This window comes from Antechinus flavipes, chromosome 2, assembly GCF_016432865.1.
Source record: "Antechinus flavipes isolate AdamAnt ecotype Samford, QLD, Australia chromosome 2, AdamAnt_v2, whole genome shotgun sequence".
NCBI lineage: Eukaryota > Metazoa > Chordata > Mammalia > Dasyuromorphia > Dasyuridae > Antechinus > Antechinus flavipes.
The window spans coordinates 102,804,135-102,824,828 of NC_067399.1; the positions used below are offsets into that span (position 1 = coordinate 102,804,135).

The 20,694-nt window shown below is 37.9% G+C and overlaps 1 protein-coding gene across 2 annotated transcripts in view; it reads left to right on the top strand.

Moving 5' to 3' along the window:
- Positions 1 to 20,694, top strand: part of SPTBN1 (spectrin beta, non-erythrocytic 1) — a 265,930-nt gene that overhangs the window by 207,708 nt on the left and 37,528 nt on the right. For both annotated transcript variants that reach the window (XM_051975275.1, XM_051975276.1), the window contains 6 exons: positions 2,231 to 2,384; positions 3,224 to 4,094; positions 4,187 to 4,324; positions 5,320 to 6,076; positions 8,007 to 8,209; positions 16,494 to 16,584. In XM_051975275.1, coding sequence (XP_051831235.1) covers positions 2,231 to 2,384; positions 3,224 to 4,094; positions 4,187 to 4,324; positions 5,320 to 6,076; positions 8,007 to 8,209; positions 16,494 to 16,584 — 2,214 coding nt within the window. The remainder of the gene's footprint in view (positions 1 to 2,230; positions 2,385 to 3,223; positions 4,095 to 4,186; positions 4,325 to 5,319; positions 6,077 to 8,006; positions 8,210 to 16,493; positions 16,585 to 20,694) is intronic.

The window sequence follows — 20,694 nt, forward strand, 5'->3', positions numbered from 1 at the left end:
AAATGTGAATATTGAATATTAAGTTTTAGTGGAGTTAAGATTTCAGAATAGAATCTTAGAAATCTAGTTTTAATTTGGTTGATTCCATTTCAGTCAATTTAAAAAATATTGTATACCTGCTACATTCAAAAGTCTCTATTACAAATAAAATCAACTTTGAATTTTCAGTGATTTTGCCAATAGAGCACCTATTCTTAATAGAGTCCTACTAAGGATCAATGACATCCATGTATTTACCTGGAAGTGGTCTTTGTTTGTTGTCCAAGGACCAGTGTAGCGAAGTTTAGAGAAGTTCATTAACATAAAGATGGCCATTAGCTGATGAATTTTTGTTATAGCCCTCTGTGTGCTAAAGCATGAGTGGGTTGCAATCACCATTGGTAAAGGGAGAACATACCCTGATAAAATCAGATAATCAAAATAAATAAATAGCATTATTCTTGGCACTGATTTATTAAAGAGTCATAGAACGAGCATAGAAAAGTCATCTGCATAATTGTATAAATATGTATACATATATTGTATTTAACATATACTTTAACATATTTAGCATATATGGGACTATCTGCCATCTAGGAGAGGGGGTTGCGGGAAGGAGGGGAAAAGTTTGAACAGAAGGTTTTGCAAGGGTCAGTATTGAAAAAGTACCCATGCATATGATTTGTATATAAAAAGCTATAATAAAAAATAAAATTAAAAAAAAGAAGAAGAAAAGTCACCTGCTGTCAACCATGAATTTTAAAAATTGGCCAGCATCTCTGGGTATTATCCAAAGTAGATATTTTCATCATGGTACACATGTCATTTCATACTGATCGCTAGTTAGTGAAAAGATTCATTTTACAAATAACAACTACATATTTTTCTTGAAGGTTCTAGAAATATGTGAAAGGACAGATCCATAAACCTTTAACTAAGGGGAACATCTTAAGACTATTAAGAGGGACTTGTCAAATACAGTGATGAAGTCTCAACAAATTATTTTGCCAGTTCATTTTCTTTTGCCCTTTCATTGATAGTTAACTAGGATTGTTCTTAGTTGAGGGTGAGGTGTTTTTGCTTGTGCTCTTTGAGATTTAGTTTACATTCTGGAATTTTTAAAACTTAAGATAGCAATTTTTCAAAAATCTGTGGCATCTTTTAGTGTTAATTTGATTTATTAATTCCCAAAGGGGATCTTTGGTTTATCCTCTCAATGGCATCTCCTTTATATTTGCCTTTTGATTGCTTCATCAGGGACTGAGCCTAGAGGAGTGGAAAATCCCATTCTTTGAGGGATATATAGGGGTGGAAAATTCAAAAAGTATTGAGTAAGGGCTTTCTATATGCAAAGCACTGTGTCCAGCATGGGGAATGTAAAGACAACAACAAAACAACTCATACCCTAAAGAAATTTGATTTTTTTCTAGACAAATATAACATTAAATAAAATACAAGATAATTTGAGAAAGGATTCATTTACACTCGCAGTATACATAAGCCTGTAAAAGTCAGTTGGAACCAAATTGTAGAAGACCTGAATTAACTTTTCCTGAATAATGAGTTTGTATTTTATTCTAGAGGCTTTTGGGAGCCCCTGAAAAGATTTTTTTTGGAAACTTTTTGGAGAACAAATTGTAGAGACGAGTTATACTGAAAGCAAGACCAATTAGGCTATTATAGTCATCTTAAGTGAGAGATGTTGTAAACAGAAAAGCCACAAAATGATAGTATGTGGGAAGGAGGGACAGACAACAAAAAGTAGGGAATGACTCTAAGAATGGTTCTTTCCTCAAAAAAAAAAAAAAAAAGCGAGAGAGAGAAAAGTTTGGGGTGAAGATTGAGTTTTCAGGGAAAGCTAATGAATATTATTTTGTACATAGTCGTTTTGAGATGTTAAATGCTACAGAAATGTTGGAACCTGAAAAAAGAAATAAAACAAAGGGTCTATCACATTTAACAATGGAAAGATTGGCAGTAGCCTTCGAGGAAGGAATTTCTGGTCAGTAGTAGGATTAGAAGCCAGTCTGAGTCAAGAATTGAGAAATGAATGGATTATTAGAAGAGAGTAGCTCTTAGCTCATCTAAAGGTCCAGTAGGTGAGGACACCGAGTCTGATGCTTTCATATGAACCCTTCATTTTCAGATTCTCTGCTTTCTTCTCTTACTTTACGTAATTGAGTTGGCATTTGTTGTTGCTTTTTTAAACAAACATGTGACTTCATATCTTTTCACCATCTTTCTTGCATAGGTGCTACTCTTGTCTCAAGACTATGGCAAACATTTGTTAGGTGTGGAAGACTTATTGCAAAAACATGCTTTGGTTGAAGCTGACATTGGTATCCAGGCAGAAAGGGTGAGGGGTGTGAATGCCTCTGCTCAGAAGTTTGCTACAGATGGTGAAGGTAAGGGAGGACCTTTTGATGGTTGAAGATCTCCCAGCCATCAGAAGTGAGAGAACATTGATCTCTGCCTGATAGGAGGGAAATGGGGGGCTCTCAGGACTGTAATATTTTTAAGTGGTCATAGAGTTAAGGGAGCAAGATGAAGTCTGGAGAGACTAGTGTGAAATGCTTACTTTCAATCTTGAATTCATGAGATAGAATGGAAAAAAGGGGAATACTTTTTTTCCTTCTCTTCTTCCTCCTTTTCTTCATCCTTGCTTATCCCCTTTTCCTGCCAAATCTCCAAATCCAACTTGGTGTTAAATATATTTTCATGTTCAACAATGAAATTTCACTAAAGCCACACTTGGTTTGGCCATGTCCCCGCAACCTTGTCTAGCTGCTAAGAAAGCCATTTATCCTTCCCCCAATCGGTCCCATCTGGGACCAATTATACAAGTCAGTGTTGTCTGAGAAGAGCAGTTGTTTGGCATCTCTTAGAAGCAGAATTGACTCATGTGCCCTCTTAGTTCTTGAGTGATTTGGAGATTTTTTTTCTAGAACTTTCACCTAACCATAAGGTTTTGCCAGTAAGTCAAGTAGTGAGAACAAAGATATTGCCTTTAGCCTCCAAATGAGCTAGAAACCTAAGCTGAATAATTCCTGAATAATGAGTTTGTATTTTATTTTGGAGGCCTTTGGGAGCCCCTGAAGGTTTTGTGGATAAGAATGGTACCTTCAGCTCTGCCCTAAAAAGATTTTTTGGGGAACTTTTTGAAGGACAAATTGCAGAGGGGAGATTCTGAAAGCAAGACCAATTAGGCTACTATAGTAATCTTTTCTTCCCACATCCCAAACAGGTTATAAACCTTGCGACCCACAAGTCATCCGAGACAGAGTAGCCCACATGGAGTTTTGTTACCAAGAACTTTGCCAGTTGGCGGCTGAACGACGAGCTCGCCTCGAGGAATCTCGCCGCCTGTGGAAGTTCTTCTGGGAAATGGCAGAAGAGGAAGGTTGGATAAGAGAGAAAGAGAAGATCCTCTCCTCCGACGACTACGGGAAAGACCTGACCAGTGTTGTCCGCCTGCTCAGCAAGCACAAGGCATTTGAGGATGAGATGAGCGGACGCAGTGGCCACTTCGAGCAGGCCATCAAGGAAGGCGAAGACATGATCACTGAAGAGCACTTTGGTTCTGAGAAAATCCGAGAAAGAATCATTTACATCCGCGAGCAGTGGGCAAACCTGGAACAACTTTCGGCCATTCGGAAGAAGCGCCTGGAGGAAGCCTCTCTTCTCCATCAGTTCCAGGCAGATGCCGATGACATCGATGCTTGGATGTTGGATATCCTCAAGATCGTCTCCAGCAGCGACGTGGGCCACGACGAGTACTCCACACAGTCCTTGGTCAAGAAGCATAAGGATGTGGCTGAGGAGATTGCCAACTACAGACCCACCATTGACACCTTGCACGAGCAGGCCAGCGCCCTGCCCCAAGAGCACGCCGAGTCTCCAGATGTTCGAGGCCGCTTGTCTGGAATTGAAGAGCGGTACAAAGAAGTGGCGGAGCTCACGCGGCTCCGGAAGCAGGCGCTCCAGGACACCCTCGCCCTCTACAAGATGTTCAGCGAGGCGGACGCCTGCGAGCTGTGGATCGACGAAAAGGAGCAGTGGCTGAACAACATGCAGATCCCAGAGAAGCTGGAGGACCTGGAGGTGATCCAGCACAGGTAGGGGCCGGGGGATGGGGGCCTCGGGGCTGCCACTCGCTGTTCTGTGACGGAAGGACTTTAATGCCCCCGGAAAAATCCCTTTTTTCCAGATTTGAAAGCTTGGAACCTGAAATGAACAACCAGGCGTCACGGGTTGCAGTGGTGAACCAGATCGCGCGGCAGCTGATGCACAGTGGCCATCCGAGTGAGAAGGACATTAAGGCCCAGCAGGACAAACTCAACACAAGGTGGGTGTGAGGCCGAAAGGGCTCTTTCAGGTTTGGGATGGCCTCAGTACAGTAGGAAAGGAGGGTCCCCACCAGGTCTTCTATTTTATTATTAATGGCATCACTGCATGGATATAAAGCAGTGGTTCTCAAAGTATGGTCTAGAGAATCCTGGGGATCTCTGAGATCCTTTTATAGAGGGTCTACAAATTCAAAAATAGTTTTTATTTACAATATGGCAAATGTCTATAAATATAATCCAGATAAACAAAAATGCTTTGGAGAGATCCTCAATAATTTTTAATAGGATAAAGATACTGAAAACAAAAGTTTGAGAATCACTGATATAAGGAGTGATTGTGAAGGAGTAAGGGCAATCTATATTCATTTCCTTTCATTATCTCTCTTTCTCTTTTACCTTCTCTTTTCTCTTTCTACTGTTCCATCTTGGGAATAAAGGTGTGGGAGGATTTCACCTCCCATCTTCAATTATTATTCCAGACAAATTATTGATGTCTTTCAGACTTTGGGTCTATACTAATTCTTTTGGTAAAATCAGACCTTTATCCATGTCTTACTTTCCTATTGAGTAATCACATTTGAGCAAAAATACAGGAAAAAAACAGTTCTAAAGGCCAGCGTCAACCTTTGGTTCATTAGCTGTCTTTCACACACGTATTTAATGTATCATGAACAAGGAATGTCACGAACTGTATTCAAAGACAGGTGTTCCATAGCTGTCCAGGCATTAACTCTTAACAGGTGCTTTTCTTTGTGTAGTTAAGTCAGTTTATGTGACGTCCATCTGTATTCTGTTTCCATAATATCAACCATTCACATATTAAATGACTTCATTATTTTTCTTTTGGGGTGGGGGCAGGAGAGGCAGTAGTCTAGTTTACCAGGTGTTTCTCCATTAGAAGGGGAAAATCCCAGCCTTCACTTTAGCCTTTGGTTTTAGTATCTAAATATCAACCATTCAGGATCATTTTAATTGTTTTATTTTTCATTTATAGGTGGAGCCAGTTCAGAGAACTAGTAGATAGGAAGAAAGATGCCCTCCTGTCAGCCTTAAGTATCCAGAACTACCATCTTGAGTGCAATGAAACCAAATCCTGGATAAGGGAAAAGACCAAAGTGATTGAATCCACTCAGGACCTAGGCAATGACCTGGCAGGAGTTATGGCTCTGCAGAGAAAGCTGACCGGCATGGAGCGAGACTTAGTGGCCATCGAGGCGAAGCTGAGTGACCTGCAGAAAGAGGCAGAGAAACTAGAGTCTGAGCATCCGGATCAGGCCCAAGCCATCTTGTCAAGGCTGGCCGAGATCAGCGACGTGTGGGAGGAGATGAAGACCACCCTGAAGAACCGAGAGGCTTCCTTGGGAGAAGCCAGCAAGCTGCAGCAGTTCCTGCGGGACCTGGATGACTTCCAGTCGTGGCTGTCCAGAACCCAGACGGCGATCGCCTCAGAAGATATGCCGAACACCCTGGCAGAAGCCGAGAAGCTGCTCACACAGCACGAGAACATCAAGAACGAAATCGACAACTATGAGGAAGACTACCAGAAGATGAGGGACATGGGCGAGATGGTGACCCAGGGCCAGACGGATGCTCAGTACATGTTCCTTCGGCAGCGTCTGCAGGCTTTGGACACCGGATGGAACGAGCTTCACAAAATGTGGGAAAACAGGCAAAACCTCCTGTCCCAGTCCCATGCATACCAGCTATTCCTTAGGGATACAAAGCAAGCAGAAGCATTTCTTAATAACCAGGTAAATCTGGGGCCAAACCTTTCTTTCCTAGAACACACTTGACCTCTCAAACTTTTGCTTGGCACTCTGACTCAAAATCCTTTTCAGTGACCAAGTTAGAGGTAGTTTTTACATTTATCTAAAATTTGGATAGGTACCAGAATGTCCAGAAAGAGAGCCTCGGCCCCGCTCCTCCTTGCTCTTGGACACACCTTGACACTCGCTGTTTGATCCTGGTGAACATCTACATTTTTTAATAGACTTTTAATTTATTGAACATTTTTTCCCCAATTACATTCAAAGCACATTTTAAAATTATATTTGTTTTAAAGTTTTTTAGTTTTTACAGTTTAAAGGCCTCTCTTATCCCCACCCATAATTAAGAAACTATTTGTGAAATTATGCAACACATTTACATAAAAGTCAAGTTATGAGAGGGAAAAACAGATCTCCTATCCTAATGAAAATAAAAACCCTCAAGAAAAATTAAGTTAAAAAAGAGAGAGAGAGAGAATGCTTCAATCTGTATTCAGACACAATCATTTATTTTTCATAAGTCCTTCAGAGTAGTTGTGGATGAAAATACTACTGAGAATAGCAAAGTCATTCTTCGCTGGTCATCTCAGAACATTATCGTATATACTTGTGAGATTTTTTTGTGAGGATCAATAGGATATAATAAAGCCCTTTGCAAACTTATATAGATGTTAGTTGCTATAATTATTGTTGCTCTTAACCTTCAAGGTTTCTTCCAAATCTAAATCAAGGACCCTATCAAGTGTTTGCTTTTAGAGAGTGTTCATGGGCTTTGGGAAGAATCCAAGTATATTTTCTGGCCCATATACCAGAACGAGGGATCTTGTCCATGGGAACCTGATAGAGTAAAATTTGTATTGATTGTCTGGCTCCTCCCCTTCTTGGTAGTTGAGGGAGGGAGTTCCCAGAGAACTTAGAAATCATGCAGCATCCTTAGTTGGGATCTTGGAGGGGGAGTGGAGCTTGTTGAATGTAGTTAGCAATGTCAGGGGACTTATTCTTTTCCCTTAGGAGATAATATGGCAGGAAGTCAGGCAAAGGAAAGTATTTTTTTTCTGTGGGAAAATTCCTTGACAATTAGAACTAGACTGAAGTGGAATGGACTGCCTTAGGAGATCATTGAATCATAGATCTAGATATAGCCCTCAGAGACCATGTTGTCCAATAACCCCATTTTACTGTTGAGATCACTGAGGTCTAGAAAATTTAAGAGATTTAATCAATGTCTTAAAAGTAGAAGTCTAACCATTCTTTCCATTTTGTCTACTAATTGTGACTTGCCCAAGGACTGATATGAGAAACAGGATATGAATCCAGATCCTCTTATTCTAGAGCCTCTTTTCTAGTGTACCACAGTGAAAGATATGAATTTATTAGCAAAAGTTGGATGAATGACCACTTATCACTAGACTGTATCAGTCTAGACTGTTTCTATGATGCTTTCCATCTCAGAATCAATGATTGTTTGGAAGAGGGCATAATTGCTAGTGTCTGACTCAAACGGATGAAGAAGATACATTTATAAGTACCATTACTCAAACCCTGCATTACCCTTTTCAATCAGCACACCCATTATAAATGCAAATCAATCAATAAACATTTATTAGGTACCTACTATGTGCCAGAGGCAAAAGATCAGCCTTGTATGGAAGGAGCTTATAATTTAATGATGAACTTAATTGCTGATGAAAATAAATCAGTGTCATTGTGGTTTTAGTTTTATTTACTAATTAAAATAAATTGCCTTTCAAGATTTAGGAATCAGTAGTTTCACAGAATTTTGTACTCACAGTCTTGACATCCTGAGAGGGATGGTCCCATGTCTGATAAGTGGTAGAAATTATTTTTGTGTACAGAATGCATTGAATACAGTTTTTTGTTACAGTTTTTGTCTTGGTTATTTTTTTTTTTTAAGGAGTATGTTTTGGCTCACACTGAAATGCCCACCACCTTGGAGGCTGCAGAAGCAGCAATTAAAAAGCAAGAAGATTTCATGACCACAATGGATGCCAATGAGGAAAAGATCAATGCAGTTGTAGAGACAGGCCGGAGACTGGTCAGTGATGGGAACATCAATTCAGACAAGATCCAGGAGAAGGTGGACTCGATTGATGATAGGTACAGCGTCTTGGCATTTTATACAAATCTCACACTTTCAGATTTTGAACATCCCATTCACTCTGCTAAAAAGGCATAGATGTTGATTTGCCTAAATAGAATTACGTGTAGACACTTAGGAATGTCTCATTTGAAGTTCTGTAGTAAATCAGTAACAATGATAGTTTAGCAAACTGGGATTTTCAATACAAGGCTGTTATAAAGACTAATAGAAATTCAAAAGCTTCAGAAACAAAACTTGGCTGATCTTTAATCAGATGTTGTAAGAGCCAGCATGCTGGATTGTGATCAGGTAAGAGTCCATGACCCTGGGACAATTAGCATTCAAGGCATTCATACAACAGGGAAAGGAGCCTGAGAACCAGGTTTCACTGAGGATCTCCTGCTGTGAAATTTCCGCAGCAAGAGCCACATTTGCTCTCCCTGAACACACACATAAACTCTCTCTTTACCTCTGTCTCTTTCTTTTTGTCTCTCTCTCCTCTCTGTCTCTGTCTCCATCCGCCCCCACCATCTGTCTATCTGTGTCTCTTCCTCCTCTCTGTTTTTCTGTCTGTCTCTCTCTCTCTCCTAAACTCTTTCTCTCTACCTCTGTCTCTCTCTTCTCTGTCTCTGTCTCCATCCGCCCCCACCGTCTTTCTGTCTCTTTTCTTCCTCTCTGTTTTTCTCTCTGTCTTCTCTTTTTCCCTCCCTTTCTTTCCCTCTCCCTCCCTCCCTCAACCTTTTCCCCCTTTTTCTCTCTCTCTGTCTCTCTTTCCCCCTTTCTCTTTGTCTCTCTCTCCCCCATCCCCTTTCTTTTTCTGTCTCTCTGTGTGTGTCTTTCTCTCTTCCTCTCCCTCCACCTCCCCTCATCTGTCTGTCTCTGCCTCCTCTCTCTTCTTCCCTGTCTCCTTCCATGGGATGCTCTCTCTGAAGCAGAGGGGAAGGTTGGTCTGCTTGTCCTGCCCCCTTGGCAAAACCAGCATTTCCCAAGGTACAAAGAACCTTTATCTGGCATCTCTTGCAAAGTCAGCTTAGATGACACTGGAACAGTATCTCTTTCATGAAGAAAGAAAAGGCTTCTCCCTTCTCCAGAGTTGTGTGTTTTTTGTGCTTCTAAAAGTATTTTTTCCTGTGCTCAGGACAATTTGCCTCCTTTGATCCTTGCACCAAGCTCTCACCTTGCCCTCATTACCAAAGTCTGGGAAGGTCAGGGAGTGATAATTGCTGTGGCCTCCAAGGGCGGGCTTCACTCAGCCTACTTCTTGCTCTAGGATATTCCATTTCACATTTTTGTCCCCACTGTCCTGATAAGTCACTACATTCCCTGGCCTGCTTTCAGCCAGATGATTTCTTCATCCAGCTTAAGTCAGTTTAGAAAAACCAAAAAACAAAAAATCCATCCTTGTGGAAGTGAGAGAGGGAGCGAATTCTGTAGGGCACCCTGAGGCTCCAGCTGTGGGCTGAGGAGACCATGGCAGAATGGGTGGATCGCTGGAGTCAGGAACTTGAGTTCAAAATGGGACATTAAACCTCTTAACTGGCTGTATAACCCTGGGGAAACCAGCTTGCCTCAGTTTCCCCAGCTGTAAAATGGGCGTGATAATGGCACCCATCCAGAAAGGTTTTGGGGAGGATCAGATGTTTTTAAAGTGCTTAGCACAGTGTCTGGCTTCTAGTAATGGCAGTGTCCATGGTAGTTGTGTTTCTGCTGCTTCCTGGCAGGGTAGGAGCAATCAGCTTATGTTCCTTACCTATTTCCTTGTGCTGAGAAGCTCAGATTAATTTGAAAAGTATAGGAATACTGTTTTCCCCTCTTTTCTGTTAGTTTTAAATTTGCCATTTGCCCTCCTTCCCCACCCCCCACAATTGCGAGACAAGGTTATAGTGAGGGGAGAACAGAAAGGATTTTTTTCATTCCTTTAAGAGTAGGAAAGTGTATTTTCATTATGATCTCATCCATCTACATGAGAGATTTATACCCTTTTTTGTGTGATGGGAACCTTTGATATACTGAGAAAGCCTAGTAATTCCTACTCAAAATTATGTTTTAGAAGGCATTAAAAAAAAAATATGCATTACATCCCCATTATGCCTGGTACATAGTGAGCGTTTAATATATTATTAATTACCAAGAAGAGCAATTTTGTTGAAATATAGTTTTATGTGTTTTTCATTTATTTTTTCATTTTTTTATTTTTAAATTCACAGATCCTCTGAAATCATTTATTTTTTAAATCATAGAACTTCTGAAATCTATCCCCTGATAACTTTAAAGGTCTTTGGAATCCAGTTTAAGAATTTCTTTTTTTTCTTTCAAAATACCAGTTTTCTTGTATAAAAAAAGGCAAAGTACTCTTTGCATGTGTCACAAAGAATGCTTTGTTTTTCACTGTTAAAATTTAATTGCTCCCTAAAAAAAAAAAATACCATATTACTCTCATTTTACAGTAGATGTATATAGCACAGGTCTATAACAAATTGGCCTTGACACTTATAGAAGTCTTGCCTAACAGATTTCCAGCTTTCTGATTGCTTTTCCATTTTATTTGTTTGTTCCACACTGGCCCTAAATGTATAGCAGGTGCAGAGGGGATGGGAGCAGGTGGTACCTGGCAATGAGAATCCTCTTGAAAATGACAGAAGCTTTCAGCAAGGATTGAACCCCCTCTTGAGCAAGAACCAGATCTCATCAAAGATTAGAGTAGCTTCTATGAGGTTTTTTTTTTTTTTAATAAAAGGGAAAAACTAAAAAGCAAGTAAAAATATTTGGTAATACAAGAAAAGATTTGTTCCAGGAAATGGGGTGATTTTTTGGGTTTTCAATTATATTTTTCTCTTGATGCCAATTAGATTCAGATTTTAATTTCATATCCCAGATGAGGGGTTGACCCTCTGTGGCATTTGTTTCATTTAAAATACAAAAGTCAGTGAGTTACAGGCATTTTTATCGGTATAAGCAAAATAAATACTTAAATCTCTTGGTTTAATCCTTTGATATAAAATCACTTGAATACTGTGGTTGAGCTAGTTATGTAAAAAGCAGAAAATAAGTTTTTTGAGATGAAAAAATACAGGAAGAAAACTTGAATTCTTACATCTTTGATCATGGCTAGTGATATTTATGGATGCCTTAAATTACATGGAAAAATAGAGCTTTTAGGTGTATTTTTCTTAAGGGAGGGGAGTGATATGATTAAAAACTAAAGAAAAATTCCAGGTCATAGTACAGTATCTGGGAAAGCAAAAAACTAGAGTTTTTGACCCCAAATACCATTTTTTGCAGGTGAAGCCTTCCTTTCTTAGGAGCAAAGACATCTCTATCTAAGGTCCATGTAGCACCTGGCATTTTTATTTCTACGGAAAATCTTCTACTTTAAAATCCTTTTGTGCCAGGCACCTGGGATCTTCTGAGCTCCTGTAAACACCACTTGGCTTGAAGTCCAAATTATAATTTCTTTTTTCATTTTGACTTAAAAAAAATATCTATTATATACAACTTAGGGGAGGTAGAGAGACAACAATACCCCAACGAATTCCACTTTGTTAAAAGCATTCTGACAATCATAGCAAACTAATGAGTTCAAAGTGTTCCTTGCATTTGTGTCCATTAAATAGCTTTGCTTTGACCTTCAAGGAGTTTGTTTCCTGCTCACGCTGTTGGGAAGCACTTTAAAACATTTAAGTCACAATCACTTCTGCCAAATATTTCCCTGTTCATTCATACTCCTGGTTCTCTGTATCCAATTTTCTCACCCTTCAGAATACTGTTTCAGAAGTAGCTTTTCATTTCTTCTTCTTTTCTCCCTTCTCTGAATTTAATTTCATATTCTCACTGGACATTTGGTAATTATTCACTGTTATCCCATATGTGGTTGAATTTTCGAAAGAATTGATGCTTGAACAAGAAACACTTTACAAATGTTTACCTAGTTGAATTTCTCTGGATAATGCTTGAAGCAGATATATATATTTCTATTCATAAGCTTGAAGTCTTTTCAAAATTGTTTTCATGCATTAAAACAGGGTTATAAGATGCCCTGTGAGGGAAGGAAAACTTGTAATATCTGTGGGATTGTAGTAAGGGTCTTAAGTCTTTTTTCTTACTTGAGTTAGCTTGAATATTTGTTTAAAACCCTTAGGGAAATAGGGAGGCTTTGGTGAATGGATTAAATCCTGACTCTCTCAAAAATCAAAAGAAATACGTTGAGGTTTTTTGCTTCACCAAAGACTATAAAGCTAGGGTTCTTAACCTGTTTCTTCAATATTTTAAAATTATTTTTGATAATTTTGTTTCAGTATTGTTGATTTCCATTTTTTGCATTTGAAAGTGTTTTTCTGAAAAGGGAATGAAAAGCTTCCCTTGCCTTCCCTAGGGGGTCCATGACACTTATTAAAGATAGAGAACCTTGATATCTAACATCTTATTCCCAGTTTACCATTGTCTTACTCTGGATTCTCTAGCCTCTGCCAAGATGGAAAGGCATCACATGTGGATATGCTGAATTTACTTGTCTAGATAAATTTGGAGACTTACCAATTTGGCCACAGATGGATGGATTTTTCATATCTTATAGCTCTTTAAAAGCTACTGGATTATAGTAGAGTTTTGATCTGCATTTAAGGAGAGATAAAACTATGTTAGTAAAATTACTGATCTTTAAAGTACTAAAGCAAGATGAAGCTGCTGTTGGAACTATTGGAATTTTCCATGTCTTTTATCATCCCAATCTTATTCTTCTTTATCTGTCCTGCTTTTCTCTTCAGTATTCCTTGAAATAACCATTTATATTAAGTGCCTTCACTTCTCTTATTTTATTCTAAACCTTTTGCATCCTGGCTTCCAGATTCACCATTCAACTGAAACTTTTCTCTTTAAAACAACCACATCTAATGTCCTTTTCTCAGTCTTCATTTTTCTTGATCTCTCCACAGCTTTGACACAATTGAGTCACTTCCTCTAGCAAATATTCATGTCTAGATGAATGACGCTTCTTTCTCCTGGTTCTCCTGTCTGACCACCTCCTCCAGCTTCCTTTCTAACTGATTCCTAATCTGTATCATCCCCATTCACAATGGGTATAAACCAAGGCTCTGTTCTGGGTCTTCTTACTTTTTCCTTTTATACTATTTCACTTAGTAACCCCATGAATTCAATTTTCACCTCTATACAAATTTTTTTTTGTTTGTTTTTAAATATTCAGCTTTAGTCTCTTTCCTGAGTTCCATTTCCATATCACTAACTGCTTTTGGAGACTTCAAACTATAGATGTTCCTTAGGCATCTCAAACTCAACCTGTCCAAAATTGAACTCTTTATCTTCTTTCCTCCAATCTCTAACTTCCTCTCTTTACAATGTCCTTATTATTGTTGAGGGTACTACTATGCTCCCAGTCACCCAGGCTCATGGCTTCAGTATCAATCTCAACTCTTCATTCTCACCCTACATATCCAATCCATTGCCAAATCTTGTCATTTTGCCTTTACAGCATCTTTCCAATCATAGCCACCAACCTTTTTTACAAGTCATCACCTCTCAGATGAACTGTTGCAGGTTGGTCTATTTGGAGTGTTATTTGGTCCCTCTGCCTTATATTTCTTCCCTCTAATCCAGGAGTCCTCAAACTACGGCCTGCGGGCTTTTTTGTTTTTACAATAGTCCGGCCCTCCAATAGTCTGAGGGACAGTGAACTGGCCTCTTATTTAAAAAGTTTGAGGACCCTTGCTCTAATCCATCTGCCACAAAGCTACCAAAGTAGTTTTGCTAAAATGTCAATCTGCCTGTGTATGCTCCTTCTATCCTTTCTCCCTTACTATTCTAAATTCCAGTGGTTCCCTATTAACGCTTTTGCTATTTTGTTCTGGTAAGCTTGGCTGGACTGATTGGAAGGAAGCTATTCATTCTTTTTTTTTTTTTTTAATTTTTATTTAATAATTACTTTATATTGACAGAATCCATGTCAGGGTAATTTTTTTACAACATTATCCCTTGCACTCATTTCTGTTCCGATTTTTCCCCTCCCTCCCTCCACCCCCTCCCCTAGATGGCAAGCAGTCCTATATATGTTCGATATGTTGAAGCTATTCATTCTTAAGAAACCTTAAGAAGCAGATCTCTTCCTTTATTCTGGGACCTACTTTGCCCTTCCTGGCTCACTAAAACTAAAGGTTTCCAACCAAATCATTCAACTCTCAAAATATTTCCTAATCTAAAATCCTTTTTTAACTTTCCTTATATTATAACCTTGTTATTTATTCCTTTCATTAAATGCCCTGCTCCTATCTTAATGATATCTGTTACCCCAAGAATATACAAGTTAAAAGGAGGTGACTTCTACCTTTTCATCTATTTGGCTAGAAGATTATTGTCCCAATTTTTCTCTTTGAGATTTCTCTTCTATTATTAAACAGTTTTCTTGTATTTTCATATGATATGCCTTTTCCTTTATTTCCCAGTTCCCCCATTTATGCCTTCCTGGTTCTCCTCAACTTCTTCCTAATGAAATTGGGGTGGGTGTGGGAAGGATACATTTCCTTTAGCCAGTGTTTTCCCAAAGGAATATGAGCATATTGAGACCTCTCCTCTTAAGGATGTGGAAATCTTATGAGCTTTTGAAAAGTTAGATGTTATCTTTTATCCTCTAGGGACTGAGTCATGTGCTCCTCCATCTTTTCCATTTATAATGCATATTTGACCTTATTTCTCTGATACACTTTTGCTACTGCTGACTCGCTTTCTTTCCTTCAGTCACCCAGAATGAAGTAAAAGCATCATTACTATTAGATGCAATGAATATAGTAGAAGGAACACTGGAAGAAGAGATAGAAGACTTGAAATTTAGTCCTGACTCTAGAAAACTGAAATTTTATCCTGACTCACCTATTAGCTTGTTGCTTCATCTTTGGATAACTCATAATTATTTTACCTCAAAAGTGAAAAGAGTCACCCAGGAAGACGTGCCAGATATTCTCTAAACTATAGAGCAGTTTATAAATTCTGTGATTCTCCTTTCTTAAAAGTAATCATTCATATTATGTTAATTCAGTATCCACATGGTGCTGAGTGCCACTCAGATTAATATTTATTACTATTTATCTGAGTACTTGAGTGGCAGGCAAGTTTTTATTGCACTTTTTCCAAGCTCTGCATTGTAGAAAATAGAAAAGAAGCAGATTCCTTATGTATTCATAAAGCCTTTACATAAGAGTTGGGATGATGTGTAAGTCATTGGATATGTAGAAAAAATGAGTTCAATGACTTGTCCTTGCATCCACAGTAGTTGATAGTTGGAATCAAGTTGAAAACCTGTCTCTTTGTAGCGTAGTTCATTCCCCCTAAATTTTACCACTCTTGTGTACAATTTTATTTTGCAGACTGCGTTCTTGAAACTATTTTCTACTTCTCCAGGACACTGTGGATTAGCCTTCCTAATTGACTTGAAAACCCTGAAAATCAATTTTTTTTCACACTATCCAATTTCAGGTGGAAAACCTCAAGGCACAGAAAGGTTAAATGCTTTTTTCCAGTGAATTCAGTGACCTCCATGGTCCAAAGTGAATATATGAACAGAATTCAGATGCACATATTTTGTGTGCTACTTTCAGTGTGAGCCTTGAAATAATCAGCACTTTAAGACTTGCAAAGCACTTTACATATGTGTCCTTTTATCCTTATAACAACCTTAGGAGGTACTCAAAAATGACATTAATTTGTACTTTCTTGTGTTATTCTTTATAGCTATTTTAAGTATCTTTTTTAAACCATCAAGTATTTATTAAGCTTCAGTAGAAGCTTATTAGTACACCATTCTAAGTTGGTGGGAGAAATACAAAAATAAAATCCAGTCCTTTTTCTTTCAAGGGATTTATGTCTTTTTAGAAGAAATACATATGACAATGTGTGTGTCCTGTCTAGCACCATTTGATTACAAGTGTCCTAAGGGCATTGTCCCTAGCAAAGCCCTGTTGCATAGTTCATGCTCACTCAGTGCTTTTGAATGACTCATTTGGTGGAGAGAATTCAAGATTAGGAATCAGCTCTTTCAATGGATTTATGTGACTTTGAACTAGTATTTCAATCACTCTTCATGCGGACCTTTTTATTGAAATGCTACACCACTCTTCATCAGATTTCATGTTGGTTTTGGGGGAAGGTGTAATTTATCACTTAATTATAACTTTTTCTATAACTAATCTCATCACTGGATAACCAGAAAAATAATAGTAGAAAGTTGATGTGAATTGGTACGTTTCAGTTTTTTTTTTATATTCACACTGTTTTGTTTTCCTCTTTTTTTCCCCACAGACACAGAAAGAATCGTGAGGCAGCCAGTGAGCTTCTGATGAGACTAAAAGACAACAGGGATCTTCAGAAATTCCTGCAAGATTGTCAAGAGGTATGCTTTGCTATACCATTATCTCAGGACTCATTCACTTTGAAAAAAATATTCCCCTGCTTTGTAAAATTGAGAGGCCTGATGACATCTTCCAAGATTATTATCATACAATAATACTTTTAAGGCAATATAATATCTATTATATTTAGGCGCATTAAATCAGTATGTACTCAACTGAACTAGAAAGAAAGAAAGGAGGCTATTTTCCAGGTGAGTAAAATTTTTTTTAAGAGTCAAATTCCTGATTTTATGGGAATCTCAAGATAAGATTATCTTTGAAGGTCCCATTGAAATATGTGTTAAAACCAATCATTTGAAATCTGACATCTAGATTTCAGACGGCTAAGTTTAAACATGTGTCATTACTCTGATGATTATCCTACTATTTCATACTTAACTGACACATATATAAACACATTTTAAAAATTGAATTTAGCTGAATGAGCTAGGGAGTTGGAGAACAGCTGCTCAAACCTGACTCATTCATTAGAAGTGTACATCACTGTTGGTGTGTAGAAAGATGAATTTGGATCCAGGACCTTGGATTTATTGCATCCTCAGAAATTGAGAGTGGAGATAGCAGTATTAGGTCAACCTGCAGAGCAATGTGAAGGTCCTCCTCAGATCATCACAGGCACCTAGTATATAAACTGTATTACTGCATGCTAAGAGAAATATGGATTTGATTTGATCTCATCATCATCTGTGACAAAAGTACATCTTTCTGCCTTTTAAATCTTGGTCCAGTTGTGCATCTTGCTGAGTGTTCTAGCAGCTAAGTCTTGGGACTAGTGAAGTCTCAAACCACACAATAAGGACTTTTTGCCTACGGAACCAATACGGTGAGGGTCTCTGAGATTTAACTGTAGCCAAACAGGTTGAAGAGAGAATTGTCATCACTACCAGCAGATGCTTGAGTTCTAGTGGCTGAATGGGATGCTCATTTCAGACTACTAATTATCTGTGACAGTGACTCAGGCTTGGACGTGCAGGGGAGGAAAGACTCTAAATTTAGCTGTGTAAAATTTGTGTTGTGGGAAGGAATCTTACAGTTTGTTTTCCAGGATATATTTTTACTTTCCCATATCAAGAATTGATAGGTCATTTTGTTATAAATGCCTTTAAACTTTCTACTGAAGGTGAAGGCCATCTTGCTGGGTATCATCAGGATCTTAGACTAAATCAAGCTCAAGAAGAGAGCATCACCATAAAGATGAATTTTTTTTGTCTGTCCCAACTATATACTCTGGATTTTCAAAAATTGTGTCCTGTTGTCTCATAAAATTCCAAATGGCCAAAATAGCTTAATATCTTCTTGAATGGTAACTGAATATATATTAATTACTTAAGTTTTTGTTTCATTTCCACGACTACCACTTATACTAATAGCTACCATTAATAACACCTTAATTAGCAATTGTCATCTTAAGGTTTTCAAAGCATTTTTCATGTTACTTCTAGATTTTATTCCATGAAGGAGAAAAGGTCTTTTCTAAACTATTATATTTATAAGGTATTTCAAGGATCAAATGAGACAGTATATTAGTAAAGTTCTCTGTGGGTTTGAAATCCCATAACTCTCTTTTTTAAAAGTTTGTGAAATGGAAAGAATCCTGGATTTGGGGTCAAGATTCTCATTCGGTTCCTAGTTGTGCCACTTTTTTATTAATCCAATGATTACTCTTAATTTTCTTGAAATTCAAATTCTCATCTCTAAAATGAATGAGATAGTACTAAGTGCCCTTCATAATCTAGCTCTCAGCTCTAGATCCATGAATCTATAAATGGCAGCATATTAGGTAGAAGGATTTACTACATACCTACTTGAGATGTATTTACTCTTGGTAATTTCCCTACTTTCTACTTAGAAAAGTTCATAACTATCACAAAATCTCATTTAAAAAAGAACGGTCCCTTCAGTTCTCGAACAGAAATCTCCCTTATCACATAGTTGTTCCATTCCTCTTTTGGACAGTTTGAATTCTGTGAATGTTTTTCCTTCTAGCAAACTTCAAATTTTCCTTTTTGAACACTTAAAAGTAGAAATGTGTGGGGAAATGAAGTATAAAATGATTGACTACTAAGTACAGTCACAGGAAGTGGTCAGTCTCAATTTTAGGATGCAGAATTTAACTTTTTCCATTTATTCTAAATTACCACCTTTTGTTACAAGAAGTCCAATGTAGACAGCTACCAATTTCATTAAGAATACCTGGAAAGTTTAGCCTCCTATATGTAGTTTCACTTCAAAGAATAAAACAAGGTTTTACCTGGATTTTTCTGTGCTGTGAGGATGATTTAAAAAATATTTGACTTACCTGTAACAGCTGACCATAACTTCCCTGTTGGTCTTTCCTTTTCTTTCCTCATTTAAAGTTAATTCTTTATACTGTGAGTTGGGCCATTGATATTTGCAGTTAGAGCCATAGAGATTGAATCTTCATCAAGATACTATCTTCTTGTCATCAAAATTATGGCACTACATAAGGTTTTTCTGGGACTCCAAAAACTTTTGGTTCAAACATCTCAGGGTAAAGTTTGTGTGGACAACTTGTTGGCTACAGTTTCACAAGGCAGTCACCAAAGTAAATCTTTTTTCTCTGCAACCAATAAGGGAGTTTGAAGAAGTACCCTAAGTCAGAAAGCTCCACCACTTCTATCCTTTATAGATTCTTAGAACATCCATGGATCATATGTAATCCTAGTTCATACAGTTTAGGAAACTGAATCTTTGTCATGCTCCATTCCTTTTTGGATTTGTTAGTTAATTAAATAGAATATTCTTATTTCCTAAATCCTTTATTTGCATACCACTCCCTTATTGAAAACTAAGATGGGGCTGTAGGCTTTATGAGTAGCAGTGGAGACCAAGTGAACAGTTGCTTATGGATCAATAGAATCATTTCTCTAGCTCTTTTAGTGGGCGTAGTTTTTATTTTTAATATTAGATTATGCTTTGTCCAGGAAGTAGAAAAACTTTTTATTCCTTCTTATTCTTGGTCTTATTCCTCCTACCTATGATTTTGATCAGCTGGTGATTTCCGGGCCTTTTTCGTACTTCTAATACAATGATCAGAACAGACTCTCTTTCTGTACCGCCCCCTTCCCTATCTTTCAAGCTGTGCAATGCTTTTCTTTAGAGAATAATTATATTCTTAAATGACCTTTTAAAATGTCCACAAATAGTTCCGGGTTTAGGAATGTTGATGGAGAGCTGATGATCCAGCAAGTTCCATAGTTCCATTTCAGGGCACTGGACCTCCTGATGTTTTTATCTGTAGGACGATGTACTCAGCAAAGAGGAGATTTGTTTATAAGCCTCTGTTTTTTGTTAGGGGGTTTTGGGCCTCCGTTTTATTCTTCTTGGGTAGGTGGCTATGAATAGAGGAAATATGTGAATGTCCCTGGCAGCTTTAATAAATGTCCTTTATTGTGTTCATTGGAGATATTCTTTTTGAGGTCTTGAGCATAGAAGGATACAGGGGGAGGTTCTGTAATTTGGCTTTTCCTTTTTGTTAAACTTTCCTCTAGCATAAATAAGTGTTCATAATTTGTTTTTGTGATTGCTGATGTTCAGACAGCCAGGGAAAAGTTTGATGTTTGTAAATTGGAATTTTGTCTGTTTACAAAAGAAAATCGTAGTTTCTCTTAAGTAGATCAATGAAACTACTTTCTGTATTGGTAAACTAGGATTGTGAGAAGTTAAAAAGTAAGGTAAGGAAGAGTAAAGGTATTGGGATCCCTTCTACATGACCAGAGATACATTGAATCTCACACATCATCTTCCTTGATTATGGATGTCAGAACAGGGCTAATTGGCTCCATATACTTATGGGTTTTTTGTCATTTGTATATAGTATGTTGAAAATCTTCAAGATAATATCAGGAAGAAGCTGAACCACAAAAGTTACAGTTTTCCTCATGTCAAGATTGTTAGGATGGAAAGGAAGACATCTTTCACATTGTTTTACTTCTTTATAACTTTAAATGTTTTTGTTTCAGTAACTCTCTTTGAATATTTTCAGCAAAGGGATCATAAGAGGAAAGCCTATATGAATGCAGGGATTGTATGGGATAGGAATAAGAAATTTGGCACAAAAGAGAAATACA